Genomic DNA, 13,614 nt, shown 5'->3' on the forward strand with positions numbered 1-13,614 from the left:
ATAATTTATATGATTTACAGTCAACACAAGCTGCTGCAGGGTTTTTTTTTTCTCTCTCTCTCTCTCTCTTAAAATTCTAACTCATCTTTTTTCTTCAAAGATTAAGGAGCAAAAACTGAGTAAGAGCCAAGCATGGTGGTACATACCTTTAATCCTAGTATTCAGGGAGGCAAAGGCAGGTGGATCTCTGTGAGTTCAAAGCCAGCCTAGTCTACATAGTGAGTTCCAGATCAGCCAATCTACATAGTGAGACAGTCTCAAAAAAAGTAGTTAAGGTTTCCAGATTAAATTTTTGTAATAAATGTATATATTTCCACCCAGAAGGATTTCTCAAAACAAAATAAAGGTACTAAAAGTATCTCCTAGAAGTGGGACATCTAATCACCCAACTCTGAGGCGATGCACATGAAAAGTGCTTTTTGGTTTTGTTTGTTTGAAACAGGGTCTCCTAGTAGTCCCAGCTGGCCTGGAACTTCATATGTAGACCAGGATGGCCCCTCAGAGACCCACCTGACTCTGCCTCCTGAGTGCTAGGATTAAAAGCATGTACCACTATGCCTGGCTGCAAAAGTGCAATTTTAAAAGTGAACTGAATTTGTCTTACCCAATACACAAATGTCGATTCTCACCAAGGAGACATGGATTCTGAAACTGTCTAAAATTGATTAATATGGGGGCTAGAGAGATGGCTCAGTGGTTAAGAACACTTGCTGTTCTGCCAGAGGACCTGGGTTTAAGTCCCAGAGCCCACATGATGGCTAACAACCATCTGGAACTCCAGTTCCCGGGAATCCAACACCCTCTTCTGACCTCTGTGGGTACTGCACTACATGGGTGCACTTACATGCAGGCAATACATTCATACACATAAAATAAAAAAGAGAGATGGCTCAGTGGTTAAGAACACTTGCTGTTCTGCCAGAGGACCTGGGTTTAAGTCCCAGAGCCCACATGATGGCTAACAACCATCTGGAACTCCAGTTCCCGGGAATCCAACACCCTCTTCTGACCTCTGTGGGTACTGCACTACATGGGTGCACTTACATGCAGGCAATACATTCATACACATAAAATAAAAAATAAAAATAACAAGCAAAGATTTATATACAAAGAAGCCCATCATAGCAACTAACTTCTAATGACTAGCAGTATATAAACTATGAATATCCAGATCCTAGAATATTATACATATTAAAATTTTTCAATGAATATTTAATGACATAAAAAACTCTCAATACATAGTTTTTTAAAACCATTAAGAAGCCATTAAAATAATTATAAAACTCTTACCATTATCTATGTAGGTAAAAAACTTAAGCAAATTGAGGTGAGGGTATAGTATAAATCAGTAGTAGAGTGCTTGTCTACCATACATGGTACCTGTATTAGATTATCAGCATTACAAAAAAAGCCAACAGTAATAATCTTAGTAGTATTACTTTAAATTTCTTCCTTTGTATGTTCCAAATTGTACATAGTATATCTTTTATTATGTTCTTCTTTGGGGAAGGGGACAGTGCTGGATATTGAGCTTATGGTCTCATAAACAAACACCCTAATACTGAGCTATATCCCCAGACCTTTTTGTGTTTTTACTTTTTTTTAAATTTATTTTTTATTTTTTATTTTTTGGTCTTTTTGAGACAGGGTCTTCTTGTAGCCCCAGCTGGCTTGGAACTCACTATGTAGACCAAGCTGGGCTTGAACTCACAGAGATCCACCTGCCTCTGCCTCCCAAGTGCTGGAATTAAAAGGCATGCACTACCACGCCCAGCTTTGTGTTTCTATTTTAAGACAGGATTTCACTAGGTTGACTTGGAATGCCTTGAATTGCCTCAGCCTCCCAAATAGCTGGAATCATAAGCCTATCCCACCAGGCCCAGCTTACCATATATTATATCTATAAGCAAAAACAATTCCTATTTATAAGTCAACAATTTTTGAAAAGTTTTTTCAACTAATCTTTGTTTCTGTTCTTAACTCTCTATTTTTTCCTATCCTGATGTAAGTCTTAAGATCTGGAGTAGTGGCTTCAGGGTAGGGGTTCAACCTGACCCCTCAGGAGACTTTTGGCATTGTCTGGAAAGTACTGGTTGTCATAACTGGAGGTGGAGGGTACCAGTGAGCTAGTGGATAAAGGTCAGGGATTTGGCTAACCATCCTACAATACAAAGGACAGACCCTTGCCAAAAATAATACCCAATTTAATATTAGAGCATAGGCTGAGAAATTCCACCTAGGCTAGGAAACAAATAAGTTGTAAACAACAACAGTTAAATTGCAATTATTTAAATGCAGCAACATTAAAATGCAATTATTATCTATGGTAAGTTTAACTTTTCTACTTGGAATATAAGAATTCACTGCTAATTGTGGAAAACTTAATCTGTATTTTGATCTAAATTCCTTAAGATACATATGTCCCTGATTTTATGGAAAACATGTCTAGGAATATGCTCCTAACCTGAGTAGGTGGCTTGTCAAACTAGGTTCATCTCAGTTTGAGTAGCTAGAGACCAGTCCTGAATAATAGTTAAGTATTGATACAAAATGTTTTGACATGAGAATGATCTCTTACCACAATACAGTATACTGAAAAACTAAGGTCTAACTAGTCTAGTGTAACTAGATTAAAAACTAGTCTAACACAAAAGCATTCATTTATTCATACTCATAGAAAATGAGTTACACAAACTCATAAAAATTGCTTCGTACTGAGATATCAGATTCAGGACATGGTAACAAAGCAAAAGTGAATGAATTTTAAGGGTAAAGTGCACTTCCTGAATCTGAGTTACTAACAATTCATATGAAAACTATTTTATCTCTTTATAGGAATGTAGGTGTGTGTATTTGGTTAGGACAAATTATAATTGAACATTAAGTATTTGTAGATTAAAAAAATAGGACATAAAGAAGATGAAGAGGTGAGAACAGAAGATACATCATCACAAGAGATATATAGTGGCAATTTGGACAGGAAAAACAAGGGACTTAAGAAATTGTGCCACTTGAAGACTAGGGGTGCACAAGGCTGGAGTTTGAGCACTCAGCACTACATAAACTGGCTGTGGTGGCACACACTTATAATCCCAGCACTGGGAAGATTAAGGCAGGAGAGTCAGTAGTTCAAGACCACCCGTGGCTACACAGCAAATTTGAGAGTAGCCCGAGCTACATGAAACGCTGGAGAGAAAGTGGGAAGTAGGAAGGGGAAGGGGAAGGAAGAGAGAGATTGTGTAACATATTACTGGGTGAAAATGGGAGAAGAGGCTAATGTATGCAAGCAAGGATGTGAAGAAAATAAGGGGAAATACAACCCTGAGGAAACCCAGCAGAAAAGGCAACAGAAAAGGTAGCACAGGGCTCTCTAAGGCCTCATGTTTCGATCTTCAATCTCTCATATGTCATTGCTAATTTTGGTTGAACAGATCTTCCATAGCTTTTTGTTTTTGTTTTTTGTAATTCAAGATGATTCTCTAGTGGAAAGATACCTAATGTCTTCCTGATTATGCAAAACTCTTCCACTCTGCTCAAAGATCAGAAGTAGTAGAACTCAATCCCTATCATTTTTCTTGATCTATTCACAGAGAACATGGACTGAGGGTGATTGTTCATTTTGTCTACTCAGCACTATTCCTTCTGATGGGGAATGCTCTCAGCCAGACCAGAAGGTCAGGGTAGGACTAGGTAGGACTATCAGTCATGATACCTATCCAAGCCCCAGGCCTCTGGCCAAGTATACACTTAACCAAAGAACAGTGTTCTTCCCCTGTTGCCTACAGCACATCTTCAAAGGGCACATGACTCCCAGAAAGGGCAAGAACTTCTCTATCAGGCCCTCTTCCTGCAGGTCCCGAGCTATATAATCATGTGATCTGCAGATGCTACTACTGTTCACTCTGAAACCAGCTGTCCTGAAGATGAAAACAATGTCAGACAACACATGAGAGTCAGTGACACATTAACCATGTCTAGACTTTCAGATCTTGCAAGCAAATAAAGCCCTTTTCTGGCTTTGAGTTGGGTTCCTCTTACATCCAACTAAATCAACTCTAACTAGTTAACTGCTTACCTCTGTTAAAGATAGGTTTGACAAGATGGTATGTGAGAAATAACATTCATGAATTACCCAAGTGCTAACTCATGTATTACAACTAAGCTGATACTGTAACTTGAGGTAAAGTATTACATAAACATAAACTTTAATGTTTAGTACAGAAATTCATTTAAAATAATATGCACTTATTTATTTCAAGTTCTAACAAGCTAACAGCTACTAAACTGAAATGTTATAAACTTTTAAAAATGTTTTTAACTACTACTACATTTATTTGCATGTGTGTACATGCACACATGCACACATATACAACATGCTACAGTGTGCATGTGGAGATCAAGAGGTTAACTTGAGGGATTTGATTCTCTTTCTACCAAGTGAGTCCTAGTAATCAAGCTTAGATCCTCAGCAAGCACCCTTACCTGTTGAGATAACATACCAGCCCTAACTTCTGCCATTCTTTTTAAAAATATTTATTATTTTTATTTTATGTGTGTAAGTATATTGCCTGCATGTATGTAAGTGCAACCTTGCCATGCAATGTCTGCAGAGGTCAAAAAAGGGTATCAGATCCCCTAGAACTGGAGTTAAGAACAGTTGTTAGCTTCCATGTGGGTGCTGGGAATCAAACCCAGGTTCTCTGCAAGAGAAGTCAGTGCTCTTAACCGCTGAGCCATCTCTCCAGCCCCACTTCTGCCATTCTTGATGTTACATATGCCACCATGTTTCCAGTTCACCTTTATTGTTCTAGTTCTATCCCTCTAATATTTCTTTCCTACTCTGATCATTTCTCCTATAATTTCTCTACTTTCAGTATATATTTGTCAAGAAATAAAAGTCATATCTGGGCATGGTGGCTAATATCTATAACCCCATAATTTGGGAGGAGGTTAAGGCAAGAGGACTGTCATGAATTTGAGGCCAGTCTAGGATGCAGAGGGAATTCCGGAACAGTCCAGGCTGCAGCATGAGACCCTGTCTTTAAAAGGGGGCGGGTGCATTCAGGAGGCAGAGGCAAAGGATGTTGAAGGTTCCAACCTGAAGAACTAGAAGAGCAGTTATTCTTAAAAAGCCTAGGGACATCAGAAGAAAACACAAATAGAGAGCACTGGAAGCTGGAAGACAAGTGGATGTTTGTGCCAAACTCCAAATCAGAGCACATGATCAGATAACACCTTTAATCCCAGCATTCAGGAGGCAGAGGCAAGTGGATCTCTGTGAGATCCAGGCCAGCCTGCTCTACGTAGTGAGTTCCAGGCCAGCTGGGACTACAGGAAAACCCTGTCTCAAAAGGCCAACAACAACAACAAAATACCGAGACGATTTAAATTAACAATCCAGTAGTGGCAACTCTTATTAGACTTAAGAACTTCTTTGTAATCTTTTAGACACTGGACAATACACATAGAACTTTCACACTATAAGAGGCAGAAACAAATTTAAAAAGCAGCTAATGACCATACTGCTTTGCCTAAGCAATTAGAGAATTACTCTGAGTAACTTTCAAGTTGCATAGTCTCTAGGAATCAGATTCCATTTTCCAAGGCTGTCCTAGCTCCTCTTCTCATTAGCTAATCCTACTCAGAGATTTGTCTCTCAGGTTTAACCCCTTCTTCCCCACACCTTTTCTCTACACAGACCTTAGTCTACCAGACTTCCATTCTGTTTCCTGACACAGCTTTTGGGCCTCCCTGGCCCCAATTCTCCTCTTACTCATCCTGTTCAGCATGCCTGATTATGTATTTACTTGTTTAGTCACTTTTTTTATAATCTGCTTTTTATCTTTTCTCAGGGTCTTGTTATAAAACCCAAGCTGGTCCTGAACCCATGGTGAACCTTCTGCTTGTGCCTTCCAAGTGCAAAGAATAATGGAGTGCATCACTATGCCTGTCCCCATGTCATTATTTTCAATCTATAACTCTCTCTGTTAAATGTTCATTTAGTCACTTATTTAACAAACATTTATTCTGTATATGATACTGTGGTATCTACAGGAGGTGAACAAAACAGCATCTCAGGGGACTTATGATATAGCTGTCCTAAAAACACATCCATCATAACGATAGTAAGATGGAAATGTATCCAGGTCAGTGAGACATAGAGGGGGAAAAGGTGCTAGCAGTGGGTCAGAATCTGAACAGTTAACTGGCTGTCAAGTGAAACTAGAACTGGTAAAGAAGTAGAATACAAGATTCAGGGCAAAGGATGTTGAAGGTTCCAACCTAAGGAACTAGAAGGGCAGTTACTCTTAACAAGTTTAGAGACACCAGAAGGAAACACAAATAGAGCGTACTGGAGGCTGGAAGACAAGTGGATGTTCGTGCCAAATTCCACATGATCAGATAATGAACTTTCAACACCAAAATATTACAATTTCCAGGAATGATGGTTTGAAGGGACAATGCTGTGAAATATAAAACTGGAACTACACCAGAAAACATACACACACACACACACACACACACACACACGCACGCACACACTCATGCACACAACTAGGCCATGTCGTTTCAGTAGGTATATAATAAAATGTGGAAAAGGCAAATAAGGTAGCAAACATGCAGTTTACTGCCTACAAACTTGGTTTCATCTGGCAAAATTTAAAAGGCTTTGGAGTTATAGGTTGAATTCTTCTGTTATAATGCTTAGCATCTTCATGTACCATAATGACTTTTAATTAAACACTTCAGGTACTTTTATCCATTCTATAGAATTCATGTGCTATCAATGGTGTCCAGGATCCTCATGTGAGAAGGATTAACATGCAACTTATTAAACTGCTGGCCTAAGTGATAAAACTCTTCCATAAATGCTGAATCTTTGTAGTTATTAAAAGCACCAGTGGGTGACATTACCATACAGATACCCACTGGCAAGTCAAAACTAGCAAATATCGCCAGAGCAACTGACATAACAGCTGTCTAGTGGACCTAAAAATAAATCACACAACTCAGTGAATATACTGAAATCATTGAACCAGATATTTTACACTGATGAACTGTACAGACTACACCAATAATGCTGTAGATTTTTTGTTGTTTTGTTTTGTTGAGACAAAATCTCCCTGTAGCTCCAGCTGGCCTAGAACTCACTGTATAGACCATTCTGGCCTCAATCTCACAATGTTGGGATTAAAGGCATGTGCCACCATGCCTAGCAATAATGCTGTAGTTTTAAAAATTCAACAAATCCTCAGTACCACCCTAGAAAAAAGTCAAACAGAGGCTGGAGAGATGGCTCAGCAGTTAAGGGCACTGACTGCTCTTGCAGAGGACCTGGGTTCGATTCCCAGCACCCACATGGCGGCTACAAACCGTCCTTAACTCCAGTTCCAGGGGAATCCGAAGCCCTCTTCTGACCTCTGCGGCACTGCAAGACATGGGTGCACTCACACACATGCAGGCAATACACTCATACACATAAAATAAAAATAATAAATAAAAAAAATTTTTAGGTCAAACAGATTTAATCATGTCAATTTTTAATATCAATTTTGAGAAATATTATGGCAAAAGTACCAAGTTACTGCTCTTAAATATTTAAACTTCTTAAAAGAATTATGAAATGGAAGCCTTGCTAAATTGCTATGACAAAACCATTATCATTCTAACTTATAAATTGAACAATCTCATGCCCTTCACTTTAACAGGAGCTGATTTTTTAGCACACATCAAAATCTACCTATAAGGTCTGATGGTAATTTTTAAAAGGGCACTTTTCATATTTAGTCACAATGCTGAATATCGTTAATTACAGCATGTCAGTAACACATTTTTCCTAGTAATGTATCCAGAGCTTCCCTCTCTATAATCCTCTGCAAGGGAAAATACTTATATTTACATGGACAGTTCTGTTTTTCTTCTTCTGTTTTTCCTCTTCTCCTAATAATTACTACCCAGTTGTCTAAAATCATTCCAACCTTTGAGATGTCCCAGCACAATTCCTAATATCTGCTAATAAATATGTCACCTGACTGCCTGTTGTTAAGGTAATAGCAGTTTATGCCCTTGGAGATTCAAAGTGGGTCACGAATCTAAGATGCAGACTGTGAGCCCATGAGGGAAAGGGCTACGGCTTGCCCATTGTTAAAAACTCTCAACATCAGAGTATTTGTCATACAGGATGCTCAATAAATATTCCTGTCTGTTATTAAGCTAAGGCCCATTCAGAGGAAGAGTCAGTCAACAAGAAACTATGCAACCAGACTATTCTTAGCTATACATGAAGTTAGGAAAAGGCCCCTTAAGGCCCAATGTCAATTTCGGTGGCTAAACCAGTCTGTCTTTACGAAAATTAAAAGGTAAATTTTATTACCATAAAGCTACAATGAAAGCTCAAAACCTTACAATTTGAAAATCACAACATTTTTTTTTCAATTTTTTTCTTACAAGTTATCTTGTGGGCAAAAAAGCAGCTCTAAAGTTCAACAATTTACTATCCATTCAATACTTAAGCAGCCTACAATTAGCAGCTTGAAGATGGACTGCTGTCCGGACTGGTGGGGGACAGACAGGACAGGATAACGTAACTAAGGAACGTTTACTGATACATGTATCTATCTCATACATTAATTTTAGGGATTAAATGAGTTAATATTTGAAAAACACTTAGAATTATAAGTTATAAGGTGACTTTTCATCAGTTTCCAATTATAGTCATATTTTGGAGACCTACCATACCTAGAGGAATTACCAAATTTAGAGAAATTTTTCAATTGTGCTCTCTGGGGCTAGAAAGAGGTCCTAGGTTCATTCAAGCTCCTCATCTCATGGCTGAAAGAAATTAATCATATACCTCATATTTGAAGATAAATTCATAGTCACAGAAAGCTTTCACAACTATTATTACATTTAATCCTTACAATAGCTTGTAAGGAACGCTGGACAAGTATAATTAACTCTATTTACAGGTAAGAAAACTGAACCAGAGAAGACATGTGGCTTGCCCAAGGTCACACAGTTAGTGGCAAGGTCTAGGCCAGATGCAGGTATCTGGATGCCAAGTCCTGACCTCTTTCCTCTAGGCTGCAACTTGGGCCCTGGGCTTATTTGAGTTGCATTTATAAGAATAATTCCAGGACGCTAAAGACGATTCCAGAGGGCTGGGGCTGTAGCTGTGTGGCAGAGGACTTGCTTGAGATCCTAAATTCAGTCCCCAGCATGTCAAGTTTGTGTTCGTGTGTGTGAGAGAGGGGAGGGGCAGGCAGAGATCATGGTTAAAATTTCACAAATGTGAACTTGTAAAGTTACAGCAATTCTATTAAGTGGAATTAGAGATAATCAATAGCTGGCCAAGCATTTATGGAAAACCATAGTATTAAATGCCATGATTGTATAAACCACACATTTCCAGAGCCAAATTTTCAGATCAGTCTTCAAAAGGACAGCTCTCCGAAATATGCCAGAGATTACCAGATCCAGATAATATGGGTGTCGGTTTAAGACAGAAAAGATTGCCAGCTCCCCTAAACTAAACCCAAAAGGGAAAAGCTCGCCCGCACGGAGGGTGAGGCTTGAGGTCCAAGGAGGCTGGGATAACGCGGAGGTTGCAAACTCCCAGCCACCAGTGTTGCCTGTGAATCATCAGCACGCCATCGCCGGGCTGCATCTTTCCCAAGGGCTCTGCACGCCAGGGCAACCGCCAGAAGCCCACAGCTAAAGGTGAAGCGGACTGCAGAGTGCAAAATAACCTCCCAGAAAGGCTGACGGCCGCACACCACCAGCACAGGATGTTACTTTAAGCATCTGCCCATGAGCATCCCCAGGAGCATCCCCATCAGCACGACGGTTCCCAGGCTGGGCGGTCCAGGCCAGGGCACCCGGCCGGTTCCACTCCCAAACCCTCCCAGGCGGGCTCGGGAGGCGTGGCAGGGCGCCAGGGAGAGACCCCGGGCAGGCCTCGCCGGGACGCCGAGCTCGCAGCGCCGGGAAGGGACGCGCCGGTTCCGAGTGGCCGCGCAGAGAGGAGCTGCCCCCACGCTCCTCCCGCTCTGCAGCAGCGGCCTCGCGACCGCTCCCCAGGACGCGGCTTCGCGGGGCGCGTTACCTTGGTGTAGAGCTCGGACGCTGCCATGATGGGCCCCGCACCGACGCCCTCCGCCTGGGCGGAGGCCGCAGCTCGCGTGGCGGCTGCCTGCGCCAGAGAAGCAGCCGCCCGCGGGGAGCAGAGGAAGGGCCGGGTTGAGCAGGGCGGGCCCCGGCGGGTGGGGCCGAGCGGGCGGGGTGCGTCAGGCGTGAACGGCCGGCGGGAGCTTCGCGGACATCACTCCCCGGCTCGCAGCGAGCAGCCGCGGGCGACCAGGGCGCGTGCCTGGGAGCGTCGGGGTCGGCGCCGCCGCAGCCTCCTCGTCTCCTCAGCCCCTTCAGCCTCCCCGCTCCCTCAGGTTCCTCGGCTGCCTTGTCTCCTCAGCCTCCTCAGTCTCTTCAGCTACCCGCGATGCCGCCGCCGCCGCCCTGTGCATTGTGGGAGCGGGAGGACGCTGCTCCGGGCTCACGCTGCCTCCCACCGGCCGCGGGCATGGAGCATCATCAGCCCGCGCGAACCGGACCCAACACCCGTGCCTCCTAAGCGCCCCCAGTCCACGTGAGCGCGGGACAGAGTGGGAGCGCACCCCAGGGCCCTCGTGGATCTGGAGGCCGCTCCTCCCGTCAGCTATTTCTAGAGAGAGGACTTAGGGAGGGAACATGTGTGTGCAAGGCCTCTGCATAACCGACAAGACCAGGAGGGCGTTGTTGACAGCTGCAGGACAAGAAGTTCTAGGTGAAGGATGTCCATGGTCACTAAACGCGCAGCCCATCCAGTCTGCAGTCGGGTCCTTTCCTGATGCAGGAGCATAGGGGCCGGCTCTAAAACACAGAATCCTGAACCCGAAGACAATACGACCCCAGAGGACAGCCTTCTTAGACTACGTTTGCAGAAGTTTGCCAGTCTTTGTGTCCCAGCCCTCCTTCCCCCTCAACCGGATCCTAGGCTCCAATCCCATATCAGCTGAAAATAGCTGCTGAGTTGAAGACTCGAGTACTTGCAGATTTAACTATCTATTTGTTGTCCTTACCAAGCACAGGCATGTAATCTTTTTCATCCCCAACCTTCCGTATCTTCCCCATCCACACTTTATCGAATCTAGTTGAATGATCTCAATTCTAGCCTCTTTAATATGCCCACCTTTCTTATTTAAATTGTGAGTGGTGACATACGTATGGGAACCTGGGACTGGTTTTATTGATTTAGATTGGTTTTTGACATAAGATCTCACTAGAGTTTGACCCCAAACTCTCCATCTTCCGGCCTCAACATCCCAAGTGCTAAGAACAGCTCAGAGACCCTGCCTATCATGAGCAATGCTCAAGGCTGGGATCCTTGATAATCGTGGGCTTGGAGATGAGAATTTGAAGGACGATCATTCACCAACGGGAATATGAGGCCAGTCTTCAGTCTCTGGACCTGAATCTTCTCTCCCTTTTTCTCTCTGTCCCATAATTTCTTCAGAAATGCCAAAGAGAATAGCTGCAGATTTCAGTTCTAAAAACAAATCTATTTTATATTCTTGGATCCTACCCTTTCTTTGCTCAGATCTGAAGGGAGAAAACACTTATTTTTTGACCCCCAGAACATTCAAAGCCACTGGGTTGAGATTTAGGAGAACTGACGCCTAGCCCTTACCATTCCTTCATTCCCATACAAAGTGCAAGGTGCAAGGATTTCTTACCCTTCAGATAATACCTATTTGTCAGGATTATTGAGAAATACTGAGTGTGGTGGAGGAAAACAAAAGCACCAAAAACTGATAGTTCTTCTAAGGGTGAATTTTTTGACATCAATGAAAAGAAAAATGGGATGATTCATAAGTTCAGAACACATGCATTCAAATACTCAAATGATTGAGGCTACAGTAAGAAAGCAGTAGAGACAAGTAATAGAAGGGTTTTCTTTCGTGGGAGGGGTGGTAGGTAGGGTCTCTGTGTAGCTGGAGCTCACCTGAAACCATCCTGCCTTTCTCTCCAGAGTACTGTTACTGTTGGCATTACAGGTGTGCAGTGGTGTGAAGCCACATTGAACTGATGCCTGAACAAAAGCAGCCTGACTCTTAGCATCCATTAAAATCAAGAGTGGGGCCCTATCAGATCTGAGCACTTATTCTTTCAGATTTCTTTTGGTAACTGAGCCCTCTTGGAACTGTTGTCATGGAACTTATTCTCTCTTTATCCAATGAAATGGGAAGGAAAAGTGGAAATTTATCTTAGCGGAGAAGGATGTTTTCCCTCTGTGTCCCCTACTGAAACAAGTTACAACCACTGAAAACAGATGTTATCAATCTAATCCTACCTGTTGTTTGCAACAAAATGGGATAATTTGTTGCTCTCAATGCTTTCAAGGAATATTCAATGAATGTTTCCTGTGGTGCTGGAGATTTCCTTTTTTTGTAAGTATTTTTTTTATTGATTTCTGACTGTGTGTGTATTTCATACAGAACATTTCAAACAATCTATTTCTATTTATACCCACATCCCAAATGGCACCTCCCATAACACCCCCCCACACACACTGGAGTACATATACTCTGTCATCCCTGTTACTGTGCACTGTGTTCTCAGTGCCCTCATCCATTCTCCAGTGCAAGTCCATCCACTGGGTCTAGTCAGTCTATCTAGAGTCCCTTGTTTTAGGAAGATCAGCTCTTCCTCATCTAGCAGAAATCAGTGGCCAACATTACTTTAGATAAGATTGGGGTCTGCTGTTCATTTTCCCATTTTTATGCTGGGTTACTGTCTGGAAGTCTCTTGGGCCACCTTGGCCAACAACTCAAAGGTAGGTATCTCCTGTCTGGCATTGTTTCTTGTTATGTAGCCTTTGACTATAAACATGGACTCTTAAAGAATTATACTGATCACTTTAATCTTTGGTTTAACTTTCCTTTTGGGTGTTTAGGAACATACAGTTGGCCAAGATAAACCAATTTTTTTTTCTCTTAAGGGCATTTGAGGATCTGTTCCTCAGGGGTCACATGGGCTTGGAAGGAGGCCCTGGCTCCTTTCTTTTACCAGTTCCATCTATGTAAACATAAGTCAAAGGTCCTGCTCGACCGTGGCTGACTTCGCTTGGAAGCATGAAGGAAATGTTTCCTCTGTGTTGGCCCTCCTCTTTGTAGACTGGACACTTGTTCAAGTCCATCTGGTGGGGTCTCCATGGCCTCCCTGAACAAGAGGACAGGTGACTCATCACAGTTACAGGACATTTTGAGAGATGCTTCATAGTCCCCTGGAACTTAGTCAAAGTTGGAAGGCAAGGAGCAAAAACTATCCTTTAAGGCCCTCTGACTAGATCAGTATAGGCCTCAAAGTATGGCTGTTAAACATTCAAGAATGGTAGTTCCACCAGTCTGGTACTTTTAATTACCATGCACTATATAGATAAAGCTTGGGTAAAGACTAAACGCTCTCATATAAACTTTGACTAGACGTACATTTTGTTCCATGAACTAGTTGTATAATTTGTTAGTAGATTGTTGGACTAATAAGATTCCCTCTAATTTTTTAAAACTAGCTAGTCATTAT

At 42.2% G+C, this 13,614-nt stretch overlaps 1 protein-coding gene across 6 annotated transcripts in view; it reads right to left on the minus strand.

Moving 5' to 3' along the window:
• Myo5a (myosin VA) overlaps window positions 1-10,592 on the minus strand; it is a 231,618-nt gene extending 221,026 nt beyond the window's left edge. For 3 of the 6 annotated variants that reach the window (XM_029561942.1, XM_029561943.1, XM_029561941.1), the window contains exon 1: window positions 10,106-10,592. In XM_029561942.1, coding sequence (XP_029417802.1) covers window positions 10,106-10,132 — 27 coding nt within the window. In that variant the 5' untranslated portion in view covers window positions 10,133-10,592. The remainder of the gene's footprint in view (window positions 1-10,105) is intronic. The other 3 variants (XM_029561944.1, XM_029561945.1, XM_029561946.1) reach the window with 2 other exon arrangements.
• Window positions 10,593-13,614: the final 3,022 nt, after the last annotated feature.

This window comes from Nannospalax galili, unplaced genomic scaffold, assembly GCF_000622305.1.
Source record: "Nannospalax galili isolate Female #2095 unplaced genomic scaffold, S.galili_v1.0 scaffold213, whole genome shotgun sequence".
NCBI lineage: Eukaryota > Metazoa > Chordata > Mammalia > Rodentia > Spalacidae > Nannospalax > Nannospalax galili.